The 26182-nt window shown below is 36.0% G+C and overlaps 1 protein-coding gene across 3 annotated transcripts in view; it reads left to right on the top strand.

Annotated features, from left to right (window-relative positions):
• CRPPA (CDP-L-ribitol pyrophosphorylase A) overlaps nucleotides 1-26182 on the top strand; it is a 321101-nt gene that overhangs the window by 234007 nt on the left and 60912 nt on the right. Inside the window, exons 10-11 of one of the 3 annotated variants that reach the window (XM_019443508.2) lie at nucleotides 25265-25339; nucleotides 25964-26035. The exons of 1 other annotated variant lie outside the window; for it this stretch is intronic. In XM_019443508.2, coding sequence (XP_019299053.2) covers nucleotides 25265-25303 — 39 coding nt within the window. In that variant the 3' untranslated portion in view covers nucleotides 25304-25339; nucleotides 25964-26035. Of the gene's footprint in view, nucleotides 1-25264; nucleotides 25340-25963; nucleotides 26036-26182 lie in introns of those variants that run through there. One more of the 3 variants, XM_019443507.2, reaches the window with a different exon arrangement.

Raw genomic sequence — 26182 nt, 5'->3', positions numbered from 1 at the left:
TTCTCTCCTCCATTAGGTATAAATAGAGAAATCTCCATTTTTTACATTAATAGCAAAAAAGTAAACTCAAGATGAAATGGATACTGTTGACAACAGAACAAAATGGTGGAGATCATTCTTTAGACATACAAATGGTGCTCTGAATGTAAAGCTCTTGAAGCTTGATATAATAACGTCCTCATTCTGTAAAAGTTGAGCCAGCTCCTGTGATTTAGGATTTTCTGTTACTCGAAATACAAATGGTAAAGCCTGCCTTTGGACATTTCTGAAGACAGCATAAATGAACCTGAAGGCAGTTTTTCATACCCTGTTGACTGAAATGTCATGAGAGCAGTCACTGAGCGTGCACTTAATGAAGGTAAAGGTGGATTTGTTGACTTGAGGTTGAGCAACATGTTGAAAATGGAGGGACAGAGTGTAGGTAGGAGAAACCCAACAGGGTAAGAGCAATAAAAGCTTGGCACAAGTCACAATTAAACTTTGGGTGAGTTCAAAGTGATTATAAATTTTGAGGCTCAGCATGGTCTTGAAGTGGAAATTGGGGAGCAAGGATTGATGCTTCGCTAATAATGACCTAGCTTTGAAAGCAATAATTTTTTTTTTAATTTTTTTTAACGTTTATTTATTTTTTGAGACAGAGAGAGACAGAGCATGAACGGGGGAGGGGCAGAGAGAGGGAGACACAGAATCTGAAACAGGCTCCAGGCTCTGAGCTGTCAGCACAGAGCCCGACGCGGGGCTTGAACTCACGGACCGTGAGATCATGACCTGAGCCGAAGTAGGCCGCTTAACCGACTGAGCCACCCAGGCGCCCCTGCAAGCAATAATTTTTTGAGTGTCTGTTTTCTCTTCTTAAAATGGGAGGATTGGAATTGATGCTCTCTAAAGTCCAATCCCCCCAAATTATTTTGGTCAAGTTAACACTGGCATTTTCCCTGGGATAATTTATGACATACTTAATTTATTTAGCAGTTTGTTACAGAGGGCTTTGTTCTCAATATTGATGTTCTCAATATCTTTATTATGATATAGTTGAAATGATGTTTACAAACCATAATGACAATCTATACTTTTGTAATTCTTAAATCATTTCTGTCTGAACAAGGAATTTTACTGTGGCTCGTTTACCAACAACCCCACTCTACCCTCCCCACCTCAAATTTTTTTTTTTTTTTTTTTAACGTTTATTCATTTTTGAGACAGAGAGAGACAGAGCATGAACGGGGGAGGGGCAGAGAGAGAGGGAGACACAGAATCTGAAGCAGGCTCCAGGCTCTGAGCTGTCAGCCCAGAGCCTGACGCGGGGCTCAAACTCATGGACCTTGAGATCCTGACCTGAGCTGAAGTCGGAGGCTTAACCGACTGAGCCACCCAGGCGCCCCCCCACCTCAAACATTTTTAATAAACCTCTCTGTATTTCATAATATTTTTAAAGTTGTAAACTTAAAAAAATAATGCTAATTAAAATGTCAAGTATACAATAGTTGATAAAATTTTACCGAGAAAAAATATTTTTCCTGTTAACCCTTTTATGATTGCCTAACAGCAAGTAGTTGGCCAATTATAGAATTTGAAATAATGTATTTCAGCCAGATGCCAAGAGACATTTTTTTTTTAAGATTTTTTTTTTTTAATTTTTTTTAACATTTATTCATTTTTGAGACAGAGAGAGAGCATGAACGGGGGAGGGTCAGAGAGAGGGAGACACAGAATCTGAAACAGGCTCCAGGCTCTGAGCTGTCGGCACAGAGCCCGACGCGGGGCTCGAACTCACGGACCGTGAAATCGTGACCTGAGCTGAAGTCGGACGCCCAACCGACTGAGCCACCCAGGTGCCCCACCAAGAGACATTTTATGAAACAAATTCAGAGTATAAATTATGTATGTTTTTACTCACTGTTAAGTGGCAAATGTTTACTATTCTTTATAGCAATTGAACATTAGGTTTATAGATTGAGAAATATTGGTGAGAATCAAAATTACACTAATTCTGTTGTTCATTAGGTATTTATTGCATTGCGTATGTATATGAATTGTATATGGAAGAGTTAAAAAATCTGCATAAATTATTTACTGTAAATATAATTATTTGAGAAACAATTTATATTGTTAAAATATATAGTCAGTGCTTTTTTTTCTTTGCCAATATTTAACATTTGTATTTCTAAGTATTTTGAAGTATAAAAGTGTTTTAAAAGCTGTTGTATATCTGGAGAAATATAATTAACACACAGGTTGTGGAATACCAAGATGCACATCTTTGCATTCACTTAATAATTTATACTTTAATTCTGAAAAGGGTTCCTTTCTTTTCAAAGGGAATGTCATTTTGAAAAACAAAATATACTCTGACAGTAAAATTTGGATTTTAGCAGTGAAAATTGTCATTAAGTTTGTGTTTTTTATTATTTTGGTGCTTTTGGTACCACATATGTGTTTTGTTTATATCTTAAAGCTAGAGATTTGGTACATAAGCCACATAGAGAGTAATAAAATTCAGTAACTCAAATTGTTCAGAATCATATGTATATTCTTCCACTCTAAAAGTGATTGTGATGGTAACTAATGAATGATAGGACAGATTCTAATATTTTACTAGAACATCTTAATGGATTTTCATACATTTTAAATTCATTTGGAAAGTATGTTGTTAAAGGTCTGTAATTAGGATTTGCTATTTTTTCTCTTCTAAGAAAAAGTTAGTATTAAGTTTAAATGTAGTGTTCTCTTAAAAATAGTTCCCATATGCCTCAACCAATAAAACTTGTTCAATAATCTCATTTGGTTTTTTCAACTTTCCATAGTATTAGAATTAATTAGAATTTCTGTATCTTGACTTTAGTGAAGATCAAAACACTGCAGAAACATTATCAGAGGCTTTAAGTTAATATCATAAATTTTCTACACAATGGAAATAAGACAGTATGGCAGTTTGTAGACATAGGTACAGCCTTCTAAGTCACTTAGAGCTTTTTAAATTTTTAAATGTTCACTTATTTTGAGATAGAGCATGCATATACAGGAGGGGCAAATAGAGAGAGGGAGAGAGAGAATCCCTAGCAGGCTCTAAGCTGTTAGAGCCCAATGCAGGGCTTGATCCCATGAACTGTGAGATCATGATCTGAGCTAAAGTCAACAGTTGGATGTTCAACCGACTGAAACACCCTGGCATTCCTAAGTCACATAGAGTTTTTATATTTTCCAGGAAATTATACTTTAGAAATAATCTGTTTTTTTATTTTTATGAGATATCATGTGTAGGCATAATTCTCATAAGCTACATCACCAGTTTAGGAAGGAGAGCTTTTCTTAAATACTTACTATAGAATTTGCAGCTATCAGTTTTTCTTGAGAAAAAAAAAAAAGTTGGCTGTAACAATTATAGAATTGCCATTGTGCAGTAAAACTTCAGTCAGTTTAAGTTATAGAAAATATTGTTAGAAAAATATATACAAGTATATGGTTTTGAAATAGATGCATATCATAATGGTTGGCACATAAATACGCAATGGGGTTGGAGAAATTAGGCAACCTTGTATGGCTTGATCAATACACCTGCCATTATCATCATCTTTGAAGGAAGGATGGCACCGTCCTATGTAGTGTATTTGTTGCCTTCTTATATTGTTAAATGCCTGTGAACATTCTACTTCCCTAATTTGTTACTAATTAAAGGTTATAGAATATAGTATTTTAGGAAGGAAAAAGATACCTGTATTGCTGGTTCCCAGCTCTGGTTGTGTATTAGAATCACTTGAAGGGCTTTTAACAAATATTAATATTTGGGTCCTACTCCAAACGAATGAAATCAGAATCAGGTTAGGGTCAGGCAGTGGAATCCCCCAGTTGATTCTAATGTGTAATGTGTAGTGTGGTTTGAAGACATGTCAATACAGTGTAAGATACTCCTCAAACTATTATAACATTTCATTTGACTATTCAAACATTTCATAGGTTTGATTTGATGTGATTTCAACTATGAGTTATGTATTTCTTAAAAACAAAAAAAAATAAAAAACTTTTGACTCGTTATGGTTTCATTGCTGATGTTCAGCAAGCATAGCCTTTGTCATATAAATATATGCTAAAATGAATATAATCTAACAAAATGTAAGGGGTATCGCTACTATTGCTGCTCAATCTTTGGAAGTGTTTCTGTTGATATAAATTAATATCAAGAATGGTTTGTGGCTAAAAAAAAAAAAAGACATGGACAAATAGCCATAGATGCTATTTACTGCCCAAATGTAGGCTACACTGTATTAGTTTCCTATTGCTGCTATTAACAAATAACCACAAACCTAGTGTAGTGGCTTTAAAACAACAGACTTATTTTCTTACTGTTCTGAATGTCATAGATCCTAAATCATTGTGTCATCAAGGTTTCATTCTTTTTCAAGGCTCTAGGAGAAGATTCCTTTCCTTTCTAGCTTCTAGAGGCTTTTTGCTTTCCTTGACTTGTGGCCCCTTCGTCCATCTTCAGAGAGCATTACTACAATTTTTGCTTCCATGGTCACATCTGTTTCAATTTCTCATCTTCCTACTTCCCTCTTAGAATTATGTTTATGATGTTTTTGGCTTCACCCATATAAAGATAATCCAGAATAATCTTCCCATTTTGAGATCCTTAATTTAATGACACTTGAAAAGCTCCTTTGGCCATATAAAGTAACACATTCATAGGTTCTGGAATTTGGACAAGGGTATTTTAGGGAAACATTATTTTGTCTACCACAAACAACTTTGGCCTAGTATATTTTTTTTCTAAAATGTGGAATTTTTTGTTTGTTGTTTTTTGCCTTGAATAAAGTGTCTGCAAAGAAATTAATGAAAAGAAAGTAGAGTTTCAAAAGCAAGCAGGACAGTGAAAAGAATACTTTAACAAATGAAAAGTTGTTTAAGGAACTCTTGAACATGAGTTTTAAGACTTTGAATCAAATAGAAATATTTTAATTAATTATTCCATATCACTTCTCTCATTGATTTATTATGTAACTAGAGTTTGAGTTTCCAAGAATGTATAAATTGAGATAAGATTTGTGTGTACATAAGACATTTTCAAGATACACACTGTGGTTATTTTCCTTATCTCTTCATGTCTTCATATTCATCAATAAATGGATACTAAACAAACTTTATGGAGGTTTTGATGCCTAAGAGGTGCAATTAATGTTCTTCACATAGCAAGAGCAACATAGTAAGTGAACAATAAATTAGTTATTAATAGTAGTATTGCTTATCAGTAAAAAAAAAATGGCTATGTATACATTCTGCCAACATTTAATTATTGTTATCTTGGTAGATTTGTATATCTATTTGGCAAGGAACATATGTTCGTTGGATGCTTTTATGTGTCATGTGCTCTTATTAATGTCCTGAGGTAGATAGATGATACAAACATAAATCATTGACATTCTGCCCTCAACTGAATATATAATATCCTGTTTAGGAAAGAAATTTAAAAGCACTCTAAGAAAGGTACAGAAAAATGATTTTAGTGTGGAGGATAAAAGGTTTTTGATAAGAGGTATGTATGCTCCATTTGTTTCTTAAAGCTAACATAAAATTATTTACCCTGCTACTTCCCAGTAATTCACGTAAGAATTTGTGTGTGTATGCATGAAGGTTTTTTTAGTCTTCATATTCCACCAATTATTTAAAATTCTAAAACATTTAAATTAATAAATAAATAAATAAATTAATTAATTAAATTAATGCTTTATTCAAAATTCTAAAGCATTATAGACATCAGTATGAATCTTCAGAAGTTCTGCTCGACAACTGTACTTCATATGGTTTGGGAATCATTAGTAAACCATTTTGGGTTCCTCCCTAAATATCCTTGGCTATTCCCAGATGCCAGCAGACAAAAATCATTTACAAATATCATACTATTCTTTGTGTATGTCACTTCCGTCTTTTACTGTCCTGAAATACATCCCACTTTCTTTCCTAGGTGCCAAAATCTTCCAAATAAACATTCTCTCCCTAAAGTTAGCAGCCAGACATCTTTAAGAGCAGCCAAGGGAAAGGCCTTAAAGCTGTCTTCAAAAACATTCAGATGTCTTAAACAAGTTCCAGTCGGGCCTGCCATTTGTCCCTTTTCCCCCCTATCCAAGGCAACAGCCAGAAACCTCACTTAATCTCTTTACGTACTATTTACACTTTAGTGAAATTATCTTCTGGCTCTTGATTTGATGGAAAAAGTTGGTATAGTGGGTTTACAGAAAGATAAAAAAAAAAATGTACTTAGTAGTTATAGTGCTTCGACAGACTGCAATTGCTGTGGGTAAGACTACAAAAATTCCAAAGGGAAAGTAGCCCTTCAGTTGATGGCCCATCTAAAATGATGCCCAACTTTAAAAAACTGTCATGTACTACTGCTATTTAAGCTCCTGTACTTCTATTTGAACAGAAAAGATAGGTTATGTGAAGAATACATTTAAAGTGGGAGAATGTGTTTTCAAAATGAAGTGCTCTGGATTTGTTAATTACTTGCCTTGAAACTTGTTAGTGTTGAAGAGTAGTGGGTAGAAATATATACATTTATTATCTTCTCTGAATTAGCACTTTGATACCTTTCATTCACCTGAAGATGACCTCCAACTGATTATTTCCAGATCTCACTAATCATCTGACCTCTGCAATTTTAGTTCTAACTGCATCATAGAATTACGATTCTGTATGTTGCACAGAGGCTGTTGAACAGAAAAATCTCCTTGACTGCTTTAAAAAAAAAAAGTGAATTATTACCGCTTTCTTTAAAAAGTAAGTTAATGAATGAAGTTGACCCCAACAGAACATAATACATACTTCATCTTGTTTTGGATATTTAACTTTGTTTTAAAACTTAAGTTCAATAGCTTCATGTTTGTCTGTAGTATACAGTTCCATTCGTTTTAACAAATGTATCCAGTAACCAGCAGCACAATTAGGATAGCAAAACACTTCCCTTACTTAAAAGAAATTCCTCACCCTGTCCCTTTTTAGTCATGCACCTCTTCACCCCTTGGCAACAACAGATTTGTGTGCCTAAAGTTTCGGCTTTTTAACAATGTCATGTAAATGGAATCAAACAATATGTAACCTTTTGAGTCTCTCTTCTTTCACTTCGCATAATGCATTTGAGAGTAATTTGTCTTGCTGATTATATTAAGTTTTCATTGCTGAGCAATACTGTTTTGGTGGATGTACGATGTTTGCATGAACCTGTAGGAGTATATTTGGTTTGTTTAAAGATTTTGCTGATAACAAGCAATGCTGTCACAAATGTTCCTATACAGGTTCCTTTTTTTTTTTTTTTTTTAAGATGCTCTTTTTTTTTTTTTTTTTAATGTTTATTTATTTATTTTTGAGAGAGAGAAGTAGAGAGCAAGCAGGGTGGGGCAGAGAGAGAGGCAGTCTCCACGCCATCAGTGCAGAGCCCAATGCGGGGCTTGATCCCATGAACCATGAGATCATGACCTGAACCAAAACCAAGAGTTGGATGCTTAACTGACTAAGCCACCCAGGCACCCCTCCTGTAAAGGTTCTTATGTGGTGAGATGTTTTAATGTTTTTAGAGTAAATACTTGGGAGTGTGATTGCTGGGTCATATGCAAAGATGACATTTAACTTTATAAGACTTTATAAGGGGAGGGGCAGAGAGAGGGAAAGAGACTCCCAAGCAGGCTCTGCACTGTCCCTGAAGAGCCTGATGCAGGGCTTGAACTCATGAACTGTGAGATCATGACCTGAGTTGAAATCGAGAGTGAGATGCTTAACCAGGCTCCCCGACTTTTTTTTAAAACTGTTTTTCAGAGTAGGTCTACCACTTAGCGTTACTACCAGAAGTGTGTGATTTCCAGTTGCTTCACTCACGCTGGCCATTTGCTTTATTTTTATTCCAACCTCTGCAATAGATGTGTAAAGGCATCTTATGTGTGTTTAGTTGATGTTTCCCCAGTGGCTAATGATACTGAACATCTTTTTATGTCCTTATTTCCTATCCATATATCTTCTTTGCTGAATGGTGTGTTCAAATCTTTTGCCCACCTTTCGTGGTCTTGGTATTTGTGTCTTGAGTGTTCTTTATATGTTCTTCATTAAAGTCCTTTGTCTCATATGTGATTTACAGTTGTTTGTATCCCAGTCTGTATGTGTCTTTTTATTCTTACAGTGACATCTTTTACAGAACAAATATACTGATTTTTATGAAATCTGAATGTATTATTTGTTTTTTCTTTTATGGAGTGTTTTAGATAAATCCTTGTTTAATCCACGCTCACAAAGATTTTCTTTTATATTTTCTTCTAAAAATTACATGGTTTGGGGTTTTACATTTAGATATATGAACCATTTTGAATAATTTTTATTTAAGACATGAAGTATCGGTTTGTTTTTAACAGGTAACAAATTCTACCATTATTTGTTGAAAAGATTATCCTTTTGCGGTGGCGCTGCCTCTGTGCTATTTTCACATATAAACTGACAATAGTCATGTAGGTATTTCTGAACTAATAATATGCTGTCTTGATTACTGTGGCTTTATAGTAAGTCTTAAAATCTTGTTCATACAAGATTCCCAGCTTTATCCCTCATTTTCAAAGTTATTCTGAATACTCTATTTCCTTTCATTTGTTGTATAAATTTAAAATGAGCTTGTCAGTATCTATAAAAATTCATGCTTGAGTTTTGCTTTCTGTAGATCAATTTGAGGAGATTTGATATCTTAACAACATTTATTCCAATCCATGAACATAGTTTATCTATACATATACTTAGGACTTAAAAATCACTTTTTTTTAATTAGTGGCTTGTAGTTTTCAGCATACAGATCATTTGAAGTTATTCCTAAGAATTTCATTTCTCTTGGTGGGAGAGGAGTGGTTAGGAGAGCTATAGCGAGTAGTACTTTTTTAAAAAAATGTTTTCTACAGTCATTCTCTGTTATTACATAGAAATATCATTGATATTTTATATATTCACTTTGTGTCTTGTGATATTACTAAACTCACTAATTAATTTTAGGATCTCTTTTATACATTCTTTGAGATTTTCTACAAAGACAAAGCATGTTTTATGCAAATAAAATGTTATTTTTTTTCTGTCATCTTTCCATATTTTATTGCTTTTTCTTTCCTTGCTGCATTGACTAGGACTTTCAGTACACTGTTAGAAAAAAGTTGTCAGTGGGGCGCCTGGGTGGCTCAGTGAGTTAAGCTTCTGACTTCAGCTTAGGTCATGATCTCACAGTTTGTGCTTTGAGCCCCGCATCGGGCTTTGTGCTGACAACTCAGAGCCTGGAGCCTGCTTCAGATGCTGTGTCTCCCTCGCTCTCTCTGCCCCTCACCCACTCATGCTCTGTCTCTCTGTCTTCAAGAATGAATAAACCTTAAGAAAAATTAGAAAAAGAAAAAAGTTGTCAGCAACGATATCCTTTGACTTACTTACAGCCTTAGGTGAAGGGACTCAAAAATCGATTATTAAATATGATGTTAGCTGTAGGATTTTCATAGAAGATTTTATCGAGTTGAGGAATGAGAATTATCAATTTATTCTTTTCAAGGAATCAGTTTTGGGTTTCATTGATTATTTTTCTACTCATTTCTTCCTCTTAATTTTATTGTTTCAGTTTTTTACTATTTACTTTCTCTTTCCTTTCGGTTAGTTCACTTCTTTTTTTGAAGTGGAAGCTTAGATGGTTAACTTAAGACCATTCTTTTCTAATAAAAGGATTACTGCTATAGATTTAACTCTTGTCAGTCTTAGCTGTGTTTCAAAAATTTTGGTGTGTTACATTTTCATTTTTTTTTTTTTTAGTTCAAAATACTTTCTGATCCTTGTAAGACTTCTTTTTTGATTCATTCCATATTTGTAAATATGTTGTTTCATTCCATATTTATAAATATGGGGGATTTTCAGGGTATATGTCAGTAGTTCCTTTCTTACATAATTCTGTTAAGGTCATTGAATATACTTTGTATGATTTCAATTTTTTTAAATGGTTAAGGTTTGTTAGGGGACACAGGATATGGTCCATTTATGTGCACTTAAAAGAATGCATATTCTGCTCTTGTTAGGCGGAGTGTTCGGGTTGGTCGAGTTTGTCTTTTCAGGGCTTCTATGTATTCACAGATTCTGTGTTTACTTGTTCTGTCAATCTCTTAGTAACTTTAACATTCCCAGGTGTAATTGTGGATTTGTTTAAGTCTGAATTCAATTCTGTCAATTTCTGCTTCATGGGTTGTGAAGTGCTCACATGTATAGTTTTGTCTTCTTGGTGAATTGAGTTTTACCACTAGGTAATGCTGTTTTTATCCCTGAAAATTTTCCTTAACCTGAAATCTTCGTTAACTTGAAATTAAAATATCATTGCAGCTTTCTTTTGATTGGTCTTTTTTGTTTTTTTCTCTATTACTAGGATATTACTTTTATCTTAGGAATATCATTGTGTTTAAAATTGGTTTCTTGTGTATATTTTAGTTCTTTAATCCAATTTGATTTTTTTCTTTTATTTTTTTGTTCAGATTATTTGCATTTAATGTTATAACTGACATGGGAAAATTTAGGTCTCCCACTTATAATAGTTTTATGTTTGTTCCCTGTCTTTTCAATCTTCTAGCTTCCCTTTCCTTATTTGGATTGTTTGAATATTTGTTAGTACCCCTATTTAATTTTTTATTGGTTTTTAGCTGTCTCTTTAAATATTTTTGACTGGTTGGTTTATCATAACACACATACTCCTAGTCTACTTAGAGTTAATATTTTATCACTTAAAGTGAAATTTAGAAACCTACAACCATGTTGTTTCCGTAAGCCTGTATGTTACAGTTGTCACATGCATTGCATCCACACAAGGAAACCCTTCCAACAATGTTATAATTCTTACTTTATATAGTCTTTCGTACTTGACAAGCTTAAGAAGAGAAAAAATAGTTTGTTATATATACCCAGATATTTACTGATTCTTTTGATGTTCCTTTAGTCCGGAGTTCCAAATTTGCTTCTAGTTTCATTTTTGTTTTGCCTGAAGAACTTACATTAGCATTTCCTTTACAGCAGAAATGCTGGTAATGAATTCTCCTACTTTCACTCATTTGAGAATGTGTTTTCTCTTGCCTTGAATTTTGAATAGTAAAAATACTATTTTGTGTTGTTAGTTATTTTCTTGGAACACTTATAAAATAATGTTGCACTGTCATCTGGCTTCTATGTTTTCTATAGTAAATCTGAACGCATTAAGTTCATTGTTCTCCTACATATAATGTGCCATTTTTTTCTCTGCATGCTTCCAAGACATGTTCTTTTTGTTTTTTTTTTAATTGTATTTTTTAATTTACATCCAAGTTAGTTAGCATATAGTGCAACAGTGATTTCAGGAGTAGATTCCTTAATGCCCCTTACCCATTTAGCCCATCCCCCCTCCAGTAACCCTCTGTTTGTTCTCCATATTTAAGAGTCTCTTATGTTTTGTCCCCCTCCCTGTTTTTATATCATTTTTGCTTCCCTTCCCTTATGTTAACCTGTTCTGTGTCTTAAATCCCTCATATGAATGAAGTCATATAGTATTTGTCTTTCTCTGACTAATTTCGCTTAGCATACTACCCTCCAGTTCCATCCACATAGTTGCGAATGGCGAGATTTAATTCTTTTTGTTTGCCGAGTAATACTCCATTGGGTGTATGTATGTATGTATGTATATATAGTATGTATATATAGTATATATATACTATATATATATAGTGCAATTGCTGGGTTGTAGGGTAGTTCTATTTTGAATTTTTTTGAGGCACCTTCATACTGTTTTCCAGAGTGGCTACAACAGTTTGCGTTCCCACCAGCAGTGCAAAAGAGATCCTCTTTCTCCGCATCCTTGCTAACATCTCTTGTTACCTGAGTTGTTAATGTTAGCCATTCTGACGGGTGTAAGGTGTGGTATCTCATTGTGATTTTGATTTGTATTTCCCTGATGATGAGTGATGTTGAGCATTTTGTCATATGTTGGTTGGCTATCTGGATGTCTTCTTTGCAGAAGTGTCTATTCATGTCTTTTGCCGATTTCTTCACTGGGTTATTTGTTTTTTGGATGTTGAGTTTGATAAATTCCTCATAGATTTTGGATACTAACCTTTTATCTGATATGTCGTTTGCAAATATCTTCTCCCATTCAGTCAGTTGCCTTTTAGTTTTGCTGATTGTTTTCTTCACTGTGCAGAAGTTTTTATTTTGATGAGGCCCCAATAATTCATTTTTGCTTTCGTTTCCCTTGCCTCTGGAGACATGTTGAGTAAGAAGTTGCTGCGGCCAAAGTCAAAGAGGTTTTTGCCTGCTTTCTCCTTGAGGATTTTGATGGCGCTCTGTCTTACGTTTAGGTCTTTTCATCCATTTTGAGTTTATTTTTGTGTATGGTATAAGAAAGTAGTCCAGGTTCATTCTTTTGCATGTTGCTGTCCAGTTTTCCCAGCACCACTTGCTGAAGAGACTGTCTTTATTCCATTGGATATTCTTTCCTGCTTTGTCAAAGATGAGTTGGCCATATGTTTGTGGGTCCATTTCTGGGTTCTCTGTTAAGTTCCAGTGAGCTGAGTGTCTGTTTTTATGCCACCAAAACATTTTCTTAATCTTTAGTTTTCATCTGTGAGATTGGTATGCATCTGCATCTGGCCTTCTTTTTTTTTTTTTTTTTTATCCTTTTTTGGGGTTGGCACTCTTTTTCAATCTGTAAATATATAAATATTTATATTTATATGTGTGTATTTTGGGGATATTTATTGAAGTATAATTAACATATAATGTTATATTAGTTTCAGGTGTACAGTATTATGATTCATCAAATTTATATATTACTTGCTGCTCATCAAGATAATTGTACTCTTAATGCCTTCATCTATATCACGCATCCTCTACCCACCTTCCCTCTGGCAACAAATAGTTTTCTATATTTAAGAGTCTATTTTTTGCTTGCTTGTTTGTTTATTCTTTTTTCCCTTAGTTCATTTGTTTCTTAAATTCCATGTATAAGTATGGTATTTGTTTTTCTTTGATTTATTTTCCTTAGCATTGTACTCTCTAGCTCCATCCCTATCGTTGCATGTGGCAAGATCTCATTCCTTTTAATGGCTAAGTAGTATTCTATTACATACATATACACACACACACACACACACACATGCCACTTGTTTATCCATTCATTTATGGATGGACACTTGAATTGCTTCCATCAGTTGGCTATTGTAGATAATGCTGCAGTAAATATCAGAGTGAACAGATCTTTTCAAATTAGTGTTTATGTTCTTATTTGATAAATACCCCATAGTGAAATTACTAGATCATATGGTAATTCTATTTTTAATATTTTGAGGAACCTCCCTAGTGTTTTTTACAGTGGCTGTGCCAATTTGCATTCCAACTGACAGTGCAGAAGGGTTCCTTTCTCCCCACGCCCTTGCCAACACTTCTCTCTTGTGTTTTTGATTTTAGCTATTCTGACAGATGTGAGGTGATATTTCATTGTGGTTTTGATTTGCATTTCGTGATTAGTCATGTTGAGCGTATTACCATGTATCTGTTGGCTATTTGTATGTCTTTGGTGGAATATGTCTGTTTAGGTACTCTGCCCATTTTTAATTGGATCATTTGTAGGGTTTTTTGGTGGTATTTAAGTTTTTTATATATTTTGGATATTAACCCTTTATTTGATAAATTATTTGCAAATATTTTCTCTAATTTGGTAGATTGCCTTGTTGATAGTTTCCTTCCCTGTGGAAAACTCTTTTTTTTTTTTTTTTTTTTGGTGCAGTCCAATAGTTTAATTTTGCTTTTGTTTCCCTTGGCTGAGGAGTTGTCATATCTAGAAAAGTGTTTATTTGGGTTATATCAAAGAAATGACTGCCTGTGTTTTCTTCTACGAGTTTTATGGTTTCAGGTCTCACATTTGGGTCTCACATTAGTCATTATTTCCTAATTTTTTTTTTCTGCCTTAATCTTTCCTCCTGAAACTTTAAGGATACTCATGTCAGATCTCATACTTAAATTGTTTTACTGATTTCTGAGTTTCTGATGAACTGTTTTAAACAATTTACTCTTTTTCAGATTTGACAATTTTTAATGGTCTGTTTTGACAGTAACTCTTTCTTCTCTACAATCTGTTATTGAGCTCATCCAGCCCAAATTTCAGTATTTTGTTTTTAAATTACAAAATTTCATTTTATTTATTTTTTATAATTTTTAAAGTATGTTTTAAAATTGTGGTAAATATAATACAAAATTTACCATTTAAATCATTTTTTAAAATTTCTTTTAAGTTTATTTATTTTTGAGAGAGACAGAGACAGAGAGAGCGAGTGAGCGAGCATGGGCTGAGGAGGGGCACAGAGAGAGGGAGACACAGAATCTGTTGCAGGCTCCAGGCTGTGAGCTGTCAGCACAGAGCCCGACGTGGGGCTCGAACCCACAAACTGTGAGGTCATGACCTAAGCCAAAGTCGGACACTTAACAGACTGACCCACCCAGGTGCCCCCATTTAAATCCTTTTTAATGTGCAGTTTGGTGACGTAATTACATTCACATTGTTGTCCAACCATACCTGCCATTCATCCAGAGCACATTTTTCATCTTGCAAGACGGAATCTCTGCACCCATTAAATAATAACTCCATGCTCCTCTTGTCCCCAATCCTTGGCAACTACTATTCTGCTTCCCATTTCTATGAATTTGATTATTCTAAATACCTCAGTTTAGTGGGATCATACAGTATCTTTTTTATGACTGACTTATTTCTGTTAGCATGTCTCAAGATTCACCCATGTTGTACTGTATGTTGGAATTCTTTATTTTATTTTATTTTTTCAATATATGAAATTTATTGTCAAATTGGTTTCCATACAACACCCAATTGTCATCCCAAAAGGTGCCCTCCTCAATACCCATCACCCACCCTCCCCTCCCTCCCACCCCCCATCAACCCTCAGTTTGTTCTCAGTTTTTAAGAGTCTCTTATGCTTTGGCTCTCTCCCACTCTAACCTCTTTTTTTTTTTTTTTTTCCTTCCCCTCCCCCATGGGTTTCTGTTAAGTTTCTCAGGATCCACATAAGAGTGGACACATATGGTATCTGTCTTTCTCTGTATGGCTTATTTCACTTAGCATCACACTCTCCAGTGCCATCCACGTTGCTACAAAGGGCCATATTTCATTCTTTCTCATTGCCATGTAGTACTCCATTGTGTATATAAACCACAATTTCTTTATCCATTCATTAGCTGATGGACATTTAGGCTCTTTCCATAATTTGGCTACTTTTGAGAGTGCTGCTATAAACATTGGGGTACAAGTGCCCCTATGCATCAGTACTCCTGTATCCCTTGGGTAAATTCCTAGCAGTGCTATTGCTGGGTCATAGGGTAGGTCTATTTTTAATTTTCTGAGGAACCTTCACACTGTTTTCCAGAGTGGCTGCACCAATTTGCATTCCCACCAACAGTGCAAGAGGGTTCCCGTTTTTCCACATCCTCTCCAGCATCTATAGTCTCCTGATTTGTTCGTTTTGGCCACTCTGACTGGCGTGAGGTGATATTTGAGTGTGGTTTTGATTTGTATTTCCCTGATAAGGAGCGATGTTGAGCATGTTTTCATGTGCCTGTTCACCATCTGGATGTCTTCTTTAGAGAAGTGTCTCTTCATGTTTTCTGCCCATTTCTTCACTGGGTTGTTTGTTTTTCGGGTGTGGAGTTTGGTGAGCTCTTTATACGTTTTGGATACTAGCCCTTTGTCCGATATGTCATTTGCAAATACCTTTTCCCATTCCGTTGGTTGCCTTTAGTTTTGTTGGTTGTTTCCTTTGCTGTGCAGAAGCTTTTTGTCTTCATAAGGTTCCAGTAATTCATTTTTGCTTTTAATTCCCTTGCCTTTGGGGATGTGTCGAGTAAGAGATTGCTACGGTTGAGGTCAGAGAGGTCTTTTCCTGCTTTCTCCTCTAGGGTTTTGATGGTTTCCTGTCTCACATTCAGGTCCTTTATCCATTTTGAGTTTCTTTTTGTGAATGGTGTGAGAAAGTGGTCTAGTTTCAACCTTCTGCATGCTGCTGTCCAGGTCTCCCAGCACCATTTGTTAAAGAGACTGTCTTTTTTCCATTGGATGTTCTTTCCTGCTTTGTCAAAGATGAGTTGGCCATACGTTTGTGGGTCTAATTCTGGGGTTTCTATTCTATTCCATTGGTCTATGTGTCTGTTTTTGTGCCAATACCATACTGTCTTGATGATGACAGCTTTGTAGTAGAGGCTAAAGTCTGGGATTGTGATGCCTCCTGCTTTGGTCTTCTTCTTCAAAATTACTTTGGCTATTCAGGGCCTTTTGTGGTTCCATATGAATTTTAGGATTGCTTGTTCTAGTTTCGAGAAGAATGCTGGTGCAATTTTGATTGGGATTGCATTGAATGTGTAGATAGCTTTGGGTAGTATTGACATTTTAACAATATTTATTCTTCCAATCCATGAGCACGGAATGTTTTTCCATTTCTTTATAACTTCTTCAATTACCTTCATAAGCTTTCTATAGTTTTCAGCATACAGATCTTTTACATCTTTGGTTAGATTTATTCCTAGGTATTTTATGCTTCTTGGTGCAATTGTGAATAAGATCAGTTTCTTTATTTGTCTTTCTGTTGCTTCATTGTTAGTGTATAAGAATGCAACTGATTTCTGTACCTTAATTTTGTATCCTGCAACTTTGCTGAATTCATGTATCAGTTCTAGCAGACTTTTGGTGGAGTCTATCGGATTTTCCATGTATAGTATCATGTCATCTGCAAAAAGTGAAAGCTTGATTTCATCTTTGCCAATTTTGATGCCTTTTATTTCCTTTTGTTGTCTGATTGCTGATGCTAGAACTTCCAACACTGTGTTAAACAACAGTGGTGAGAGTGGGCATCCCTGTCGTGTTCCTGATCTCAGGGAAAAAGCTCTCAGTTTTTCCCCATTGAGGATGATGTTAGCTGTGGGCTTTTCATAAATGGCTTTTATGATCTTTAAGTATGTTCCTTCTATCTCGACTTTCTCAAGGGTTTTTATTAAGAAAGGGTGCTGAATTTTGTCAAAGGCCTTTTCTGCATCGATTGACAGGATCATATGGTTCTTATCTTTTCTTTCATTAATGTGATGTATCACGTTGATCGATTTGCGAATGTTGAACCAGCCCTGCATCCCAGGAATGAATCCCACTTGATCATGGTGAATAATTCTTTTTATATGCTGTTGAATTCGATTTGCTAGTATCTTATTGAGAATTTTTGCATCCATATTCATCAGGGATATTGGCCTGTAGTTCTCTTTTTTTACTGGGTCTCTGTCTGGTTTAGGAATCAAAGTAATACTGGCTTCATAGAATGAGTCTGGAAGTTTTCCTTCCCTTCCTATTTCTTGGAATAGCTTGAGAAGGATAGGTATTATCTCTGCTTTAAACGTCTGGTAGAACTCCCCTCGGAGGCCAACTGGTCCTGGACTCTTATTTGTTGGGAGATTTTTGATAACCGATTCAATTTCTTCACTGGTTATGGGTCTGTTCAAGCTTCCTATTTCCTCCTGATTGAGTTTTGGAAGCGTGTGGGTGTTTAGGAATTTGTCCATTTCTTCCAGGTTGTCCAATTTGTTGGCATATAATGTTTCATAGTATTCCCTGATAACTGTTTGTATCTCTGAGGGATTGGTTGTAATCATTCCATTTTCATTCATGATTTTATCTATTTGGGTCATCTCCCTTTTCTTTTTGAGAAGCCTGGCTAGAGGTTTGTCAATTTTGTTTATTTTTTCAAAAAACCAACTCTTGGTTTCGTTGATCTGCTCTACAGTTTTTTTAGATTCTATATTGTTTATTTCTGCTCTGATCTTTATGATTTCTCTTCTTCTGCTGGGTTTAGGCTGCCTTTGCTGTTCTGCTTCTATTTCCTTTAGGTGTGCTGTTAGATTTTGTATTTGGGATTTTTCTTGTTTCTTGAGATAGGCCTGGATTGCAATGTATTTTCCTCTCAGGACTGCCTTCGCTGCATCCCAAAGCGTTTGGATTGTTGTATTTTCATTTTCGTTTGTTTCCATATATTTTTTAATTTCTTCTCTAATTGCCTGGTTGACCCACTCATTCTTTAGTAGGGTGTTCTTTAACCTCCATGCTTTTGGAGGTTTTCCAGACTTTTTGCTGTGGTTGATTTCAAGCTTCATAGCATTGTGGTCTGAAAGTATGCATGGTATAATTTCAATTCTTGTATACTTATGAAGGGCTGTTTTGTGACCCAGTATGTGATCTATCTTGGAGAATGTTCCATGTACACTCGAGAAGAAAGTATATTCTGTTGCTTTGGGATGCAGAGTTCTAAATATATCTGTCAAGTCCAACTGATCCAATGTATCATTCAGGGCCCTTGTTTCTTTATTGACCGTGTGTCTAGATGATCTATCAATTTCTGTAAGTGGAGTGTTAAAGTCCCCTGCAATTACCACATTCTTATCAATAAGGTTGCTTATGTTTATGAGTAACTGTTTTATATATTTGGGGGCTCCTGTATTCGGCGCATAGACATTTATAATTGTTAGCTCTTCCTGATGGATAGACCCTGTGATTATTATAATGCCCTTCTTCATCTCTTGTTACAGTCTTTAATTTAAAGTCTAGTTTGTCTGATATAAGTATGGCTACTCCAGCTTTCTTTTGGCTTCCAGTAGCATGATAAATAGTTCTCCATCCCCTCACTCTCAATCTAAAGGTGTCCTCAGGTCTAAAATTAGTCTCTTGTAGACAGCAAATAGATGGGTCTTGTTTTTTTTATCCATTCTGATACCCTGTGTCTTTTGGTTGGCGCATTTAATCCATTTACATTCAGTGTTATTATAGAAAGATACAGGTTTAGAGTCATTGTGATGTCTGTATGTTTTATGCTTGTAGCGATGTCTCTGATACTTTGTCTCACAGGATCCCCCTTAGGATCTCTTGTAGGGCTGGTTTAGTGGTGGCGAATTCTTTCAGTTTTTGTGTGTTTGGGAAGACCTTTATCTCTCCTTCTATTCTAAATGACAGACTTGCTGGATAAAGGATTCTCGGCTGCATATTTTTCCTGTTCAACACATTGAAGATCTTGTGCCAATCCTTTCTGGCCTGCCAAGTTTCAAAAGAGAGATCAGTCACGAGTCTTATAGGTCTCCCTTTATATGTTAGGGCACATTTTTCCCTAGCTGCTTTCAGAATTTTCTCTTTATCCTTGTATTTTGCCAGTTTCACTATGATATGTCATGCAGAAGATCGATTCAAGTTACGTCTGAAGGGAGTACTCTGTGCCTCTTGGATTTCAATGCCTTTTTCCTTCCCCAGTTCAGGGAAGTTCTCAGCTATTATTTCTTCAAGTACCCCTTCAGCACCTTTCCCTCTCTCTTCCTCCTCTGGGATACCAATTATGCGTAGATTATTTCTTTTTAGTGTATCACTTAGTTCTCTAATTTTCCCCTCATACTCCTGGATTTTTTTATGTCTTTTTCTCAGCTTCCTCTTTTTCCATAATTTTATCTTCTAGTTCACCTATTCTTTCCTCTGCCTCTTCAATCCGAGCCGTGTTCGTTTCCATTTTATTTTGCATCTCGTTTAAAGTGTTTTTCAGCTCCTCCTGACTGTTCCTTAGTCCCTTGATCTCTGTAGCAATAGATTCTCTGCTGTCCTCTACACTGTTTTCAAGACCAGTGATTAATTTTATGACTATTATTCTAAATTCACTTTCTGTTATATTATTTAAATCCTTTTTGATCAGTTCATTAGCTGTTGTTATTTCCTGGAGATTCTTTTGAGGGGAATTCTTTCGTTTGGTCATTTTGGATAGTCTCTGGAGTGGTGGCGGACCTGCAGGGCACTTCCCCTGTGCTGTGGTGTATAAATGGAGTTGGTGGGTGGGGCCGCAGTGCGACCTGATGTCTGCCCCCAGCCCTCCGCTGGGGCCACAGTCAGACTGGTGTGTGCCTTCTCTTCCCCTCTCCTAGGGGTGGGATTCACTGTGGGGTGGCGTGGCCCGTCTGGGCTACTTGCACACTGCCAGGCTTGTGGTGCTGGGGATCTGGCATATTAGCTGGGGTGGGTAGGCAAGGTGCACGGGGGCAGGAGGGGGAGGCTTAGTAGCTAGCTTCTCCTTCAGTGATCCACTTCAGGAGGGGCCCTGTGGCAGCAGGAGGGAGTCAGACCCGCTGCTGGAGGGGTGGCTCCGCAGAAGCACTGCGTTGGGTGTTTGCATGGAGCAAGCAAGTTCCCTGGCGGGGACTGGTTGCCTTTGCGATTTCGGCTGGGGGATGGGTGAGGTAGATGGCGCTGGCTAGTGCCTTTGTTCCCCAACAAACTGAGCTCTGTCGTCCCGGGGCTCAGCATCTCTCCCTCCATTTGTCCTCCAGCCTTCCCGCTTTCCGAGCAGAGCTGTTAACTTATGACCTCCCACATGCTAAGTTCTGCTTGCTGTGGGAACACACTCCGTCCGGCCCCTCCGCTTTTGCCAGCCAGACTCTGGGGCTCTGCTTGGCCGGCAGGCTGCCCCTCTGCCCCGGCTCCCTCCCGCCAGTCCGTGGAGCGTGCACCGCCTCGCCGCTCTTCCTACCCTCTTCCGTGGGCCTCACGTCTGCGCTTGGCTCCAGAGACTCCGTTCTGCTAATCCTCTGGTGGTTTTCTGGGTTATTTAGGCAGGTGTAGGTGGAATCTAAGTGATCAGCAGGACGCGCGGTGAGCCCAGCGTCCTCCTACGCCGCCATCTTCCGAGAACTCTGGAATTCTTTATTTTTAAAGGCTGTTTAAAAATCCACTGTGTGAAAAAAAAAAAAAATCCACTGTGTGTATATGCGATGTTTTATCTATCCATTCATTCATTGATGGACATTGGCTTGCTTCTACCTTTTGGCTGTTGTGAATAATGCTACTGTGAACATTGTCACATAAGTACCTCTTTAAGACTTTGGTTTCATTTTTTGGGCATATACCCAGAATTAACATTGGTGGATCATATGTTTAATTATATGTTTAATTTTTTGGCAAACTGACACACTATTTTTCCCTAACAGCTGCAGCACTTTGCATTTCCACCAACAGTGCACAGGTGTTCCAATTTCTCTACATTTTTGCCTACACTTGTTTTTTTTGTTGTTGTTATTTATTGATATTTTTTAATTAGATTGGTTGCAATTTATATATATTTTTGCCAAGACTACCCTAAGAGCTTTTGTTTTCATTTCATGGGGCATGGTTATTGCATCCGTTTAAAAGTCTGATAATTTCTTCCCCGGGTGATTTTGTGGGTGGTGTCTTTTGGTTATCTTTTTACCTTGAGAATTGAGATTTTTCCAGTTCTTTGTGCCCTGAGTAAAATTTTTATTCTGTGCATTTTGAATATTGCATTATGAAATTAGATATTCTGTTGAAATCCCATCAATAATGTTGATTTATTTTGTTTTAATATTCAACTCACCTAATTATTTTCAGATTACACATTCTCTTCTGCCTCTTGAGTGCTGTGGTTTCAATTTTCAGTTTAATTTTTCAAACCTAATGTTATCAGGTCATCCCACATGATCCCAACCATGGCCAAGTCTGGGAGTTGGGTAATGTTCTGTGTAATAAATAGTTCAGTTTTCAAATACTTTGCAATATTGCTCTGATTCAGTCCAAACACATGCAGTTCAGAATTTACTAGGAATTCATGCATTGATTTAGGGGGTCTTGTTTTTCACCCCATCATATCCTTTCTTCCTCTGTACTCCTTTGGATAAAAGAAAGTCATTATGAAAAACATGAGATTTGTATATATTATGAAACAAATTCCTGATGATACATCTGTTAAATAAAGCCTACATAATAATTTTGTCTCAGAATTTTAAGGTAAAAAATATTCTTCCCCACAAATTGGTGAGTTCATGTTTCCAGTAATTAAAGTAATGGAAAAATTTTAAACTGCCTGTATTAAAGCAGAATCTGGTTTTGTACTAAATTTTAGATATGAGACAGAGTGTTGATTTGGACGGTGTTAGGTTCAGAGGCGTTGTGATTGATAAAAAAAACGTCAACAACTTTAAGTCCAGAATGACTCATAGTTACGGGAAAAACAATTTCTTCTAGTAGTTCAACTGGCATTCCATCTTTTCTATCTGATATTTTATTATTTTAATTGTTACTTTTGCATTTTCCCATTGTTTGAGGTTATTGTATAACTCAGTTGCATCAGGATGGTGTTTTCAGGCTACCACTTAAATTTACTAGAAGCATATTTTCAGTGTTCCATTCAGTGAACCTGCACTTAAGTATTTAAGCCATTGTCAAGGTTGTTGTTGCTATTTCAGAGGTGTATGTTCAGTTCATCTGATTTTTCATTTTCACCATTAAAAAACTTTCTACCTCAGATGTATGTGGATTAGAATACCTGTGTAACACATAGACTTCCTGAGCCACAGTATCTCCATTCAATGAAACCCCATTAATTTTGTCTTTCCTTATGTACAAAAAGCAAAAAAAAAATAAAAATTGTTTTATATAACCTAAACCTCATGAAGCTAAAAATAGAGGTGGGTTAAATATGTAATTGAATAAACGAATATTCAAGCTGGCTGTTAGGACAAAGTCAATGGAGTCACCAAAGATAATAAGACAGTCCTCAGTCTACCCTTTGTTGGATGTAACTGTTGGGTGTAACTGATGTTTTGCTTCACTTTTTTTTTTTTTTTAAGTTTATTTATTTATTTTGAGAGAGAGAGCTTGAGCAGAGGAGGGGCAGAGAGGGAGCGAGAGAGAGAATCCCAAGCAGGCTCTGCCCTGACAGAGCAGAGCCTGATGAGGCACTCGGACCCATGAGCTGTGAAATCATGGTCTGAGCTGAAACCAAGAGTGTGACACTTAACTAACTGAGTCCCTCAGGCACCCCTTTCTTCACTTTTTATATATTTTCCATGTTCCACTAATGAGCAACTGTTTTCAAATCCTTATTATCATTACAGAGTTCCATTTTATGATTGATCTGATTTTATCCTTGTTCATAATTTTATTGAGGTGTCTGTTGTCTTCTTTATTTGCAGAGATTGCTTATGTATTTGTTCTTTGTTGTTTTTCGGACATTGCAAGTCTCTTTTCTCTAAATGTTTCTATGCTACCCTTCGTTGAATATAAATCTTAATATTTATGTAGTAAGTTAATCAGTTTTCAACCTTGTAATTTATGGTTTAAAGGGAATTTTGTTAGGATTATTGAGGTATAATTTGCATTCAATATTATACATTTTAAAATTTACAGTTTATTGAGATTCAACAAATGTATATAATTGTGCAATTGCCATCCAAATTAGGATATCAAATGTTTCTATCACCCCAGAAACTTTTCTTGTATTTCTTTGCATTCCTTATGCCCCCTCACCTCTAATCCATGGCAACTACTGATCTATTACCTTCTGACTCAGTATTTTTGCCTTTTCTAGACTCTTTTGTAAATAGACACATAAAGTATATAGGTTTTTGTTTTTTGGGAGTTTTGTTTTTTAATGGTTTTTCATTTTATTTTTGAGAAAGAGACAGCACATAAGCAGGGGAGAGGCAGAGAGAGAGGGAGAGAGAGGGAGGGAGGCAGGTTCAGAAGCAGGCTCGAAGCTCTGAGCTGTCAACACGGAGCCCAAAGTGTGGCGCGAACCCATTAACTGTGAGATCTTGACCTGAGGCGAAGTCGGATGCTCAACTGACTGAGCCACTCAGGCACCCCTACTTTTTTGGAGTTTTAAAGAAGTCTTTCCTCACCCTTATGTAGTAAAGGTTATATATTCTCCTACATTATTTTTTATTAACTTACTGATTTACTTTCCATCCTTAGAAATTTAATCTGTCAGGACTCTAACTTTCATGTTAAGACTTGAATTTTTTTCTCAATATAACGATCAACTTGTTTCAGTGTCAGCTACTATTGAGTATTCCTAAAGAAATGCAGCTGGAATTTTTATTGAGACTTCACTGAATATATAGTTTAACTTGGAATGCGTGGCTATATTAAATCATCTCCTCCAATAACAGGAAAGAGCTCTTCATTCAGTCCTTTATGCCTTTTAAAAGGCCTTTAATGTTTGTTTGTTTGTTTCCCTATAGGGATCTTTATTTTATTTTATTTTTATTTGTTTTTCTATAGCAATCTTTAAATAGTTTGTTAGCAAATTCCTTCATACTGAGTAGTTTTTCTTAGTATTGGCTTCCTGTATTCAATACGTATTAGAGGCAAATTAAAGGAGTGCTCTTGATTCTTATAAATCAGTCTTATATCTGGTCTTAGTGCTAAACTTTCTGATTACTTTTAAGAGTTTATATGTTGATTTTATTAGTTTTTGTAAGCAGATCATGTAGTCTTCAAATATTACCATTCTCATTCTTCCTTTAAGGCTATTACATATGTTATTTCTTCTTTCCTGAAAGCATTAATCACAACTTGCTCAATTACATTAACTGTAGTTATGAGAATAGAAATACCTTATTTTCTATCATTAAAAGAATGCTTCAGACATCCATTAAATATAATGATTATCCTTGGTTACTTCACAAATATTTGACAGTGGGAAAGTTTTTCTTAGAACACCAATTTATGTTTTCCACAGAAGATTTAGATGCAAGGGCAGAACAATGATTTTTCTCCCAGCCTGCCTTGAAATCATCTGAGGAAGCCTAGTTACTTATTTCTGTTTAGGTTATACTCCCTGAGCTTTTCACTGGATTGGTCTGGGATAGGAATTAGGCCTCTGTAAGCTTCCCAGGTGATTCCTTTTTTTTTTTTTTTTTTTTGAGAGAGAGAGAGAGAGCACAGGGCAGAGAGAGGAAACACAGAATCCCAACCAGGCTCCTTACTACCACCTCAGAGCCCAAAGTGGGGCTTGAACCCAAGAATGGCAAGATCATGACCTGAGTGGAAGTCAAGTGTCACATACTTAACCAACTGAGCTACCCAGGAGACTTCCATGTGATACTGTCTTTGCAACTAGTTTGAGAATCATTGGAGTGGCCCATTGAACTAACAGATCTCTAAAAAATGTTTATCTAAACTAGTTGAAAATTCTAAATATTGACTCCATAATTTAAAACATATTGACAAAACTCTAGAATATTATGGATTTCTTTGGTTAAAAACAAAAATACATCAGTGTTTTATTCATGGATATCATGAATTTTAGTATGTTAGAAGGTAGTTTTAGTTGTGGAGAAAAGTGTTCCTATTCTGTGTTGTAACTGCTGACTTTCTGATACTTAAATTATTTTTGATCAAAAGGTCTTCTACCCACCCCAGGATCCCTCATGTCTTACTTAAAAGTTTGCAAAATGAATATGGATTAAGATTAACATGGTAAGTATCTTTTATCCAATACTTGCACACCTATTCTAGACCTGTATGATGGTCATGTAGGATAGATAATATGCTCCACAGTTTTAAATATTTATAATCACATGTATAATTCATAAAAGAAAAGCTATTTAGTAGTCTTCATTTTTCTGCATTATCAGAATGTGAGTTGACTCACCATTTACATACTAGCAACCTCCTCTTTAAAAAACCCTTACCTGGAAATGATTCATATATCCACGTGTCATTTTAAAGCTCAAGTTTTTGGCCAGCAAGGCTATCTCTACAGGAAGAGATAGCCTTCCATTTGCCTGTGTTATGGGACAAACCTGTCTTCAACTGTCTTCCCCTTTTTGTTCCTGACTACCCATTTCTCATGTTGTGTGCCACATTTCTTCTGTTTCCACTGTGTGAGGAAGGAGCTCACCTCGGCAGCTGCCTGGTGACCATTCTTTACCTCTAGCTGCAGCTGCATTTCCAGAACAATGAGTGCCAAGCTCTTTAGGGTCTATTCTGCCTCCTTCTCTTTATATAGTTGCAGAGAAGAGGTTCTTCAATGTCTCTGCTGCCTTACTTATGGTGGAAGAGGAATTGGGTAAGAATCCCTTCTAATTAACAAATTAAAAGTTTGTAACAGGTGGAATAGCAGCCATACTCTGCCAGTTTGGGAGGAAGTTGAAGAAAGCGTATGAGACTAAAATGGCAATTTCAGTAGGTAAGGAAAAAAATTATAGTAGTATCTGTAACATAGTTTATATTTATATTTATATTATTTATATTTATTAGCTACTTAAATATTATTTATTTATATTTATATTTATAATCTATTTAAAGAAACTCCTTGAA

Source organism: Panthera pardus, unplaced genomic scaffold (assembly GCF_024362965.1).
Source record: "Panthera pardus isolate Hobbes unplaced genomic scaffold, ASM2436296v1 HiC_scaffold_8, whole genome shotgun sequence".
NCBI classification, from domain to species: domain Eukaryota; kingdom Metazoa; phylum Chordata; class Mammalia; order Carnivora; family Felidae; genus Panthera; species Panthera pardus.
The sequence above is the reverse complement of the archived record's forward strand: the minus strand, read 5'-3'. Positions and strand labels throughout refer to the sequence as shown.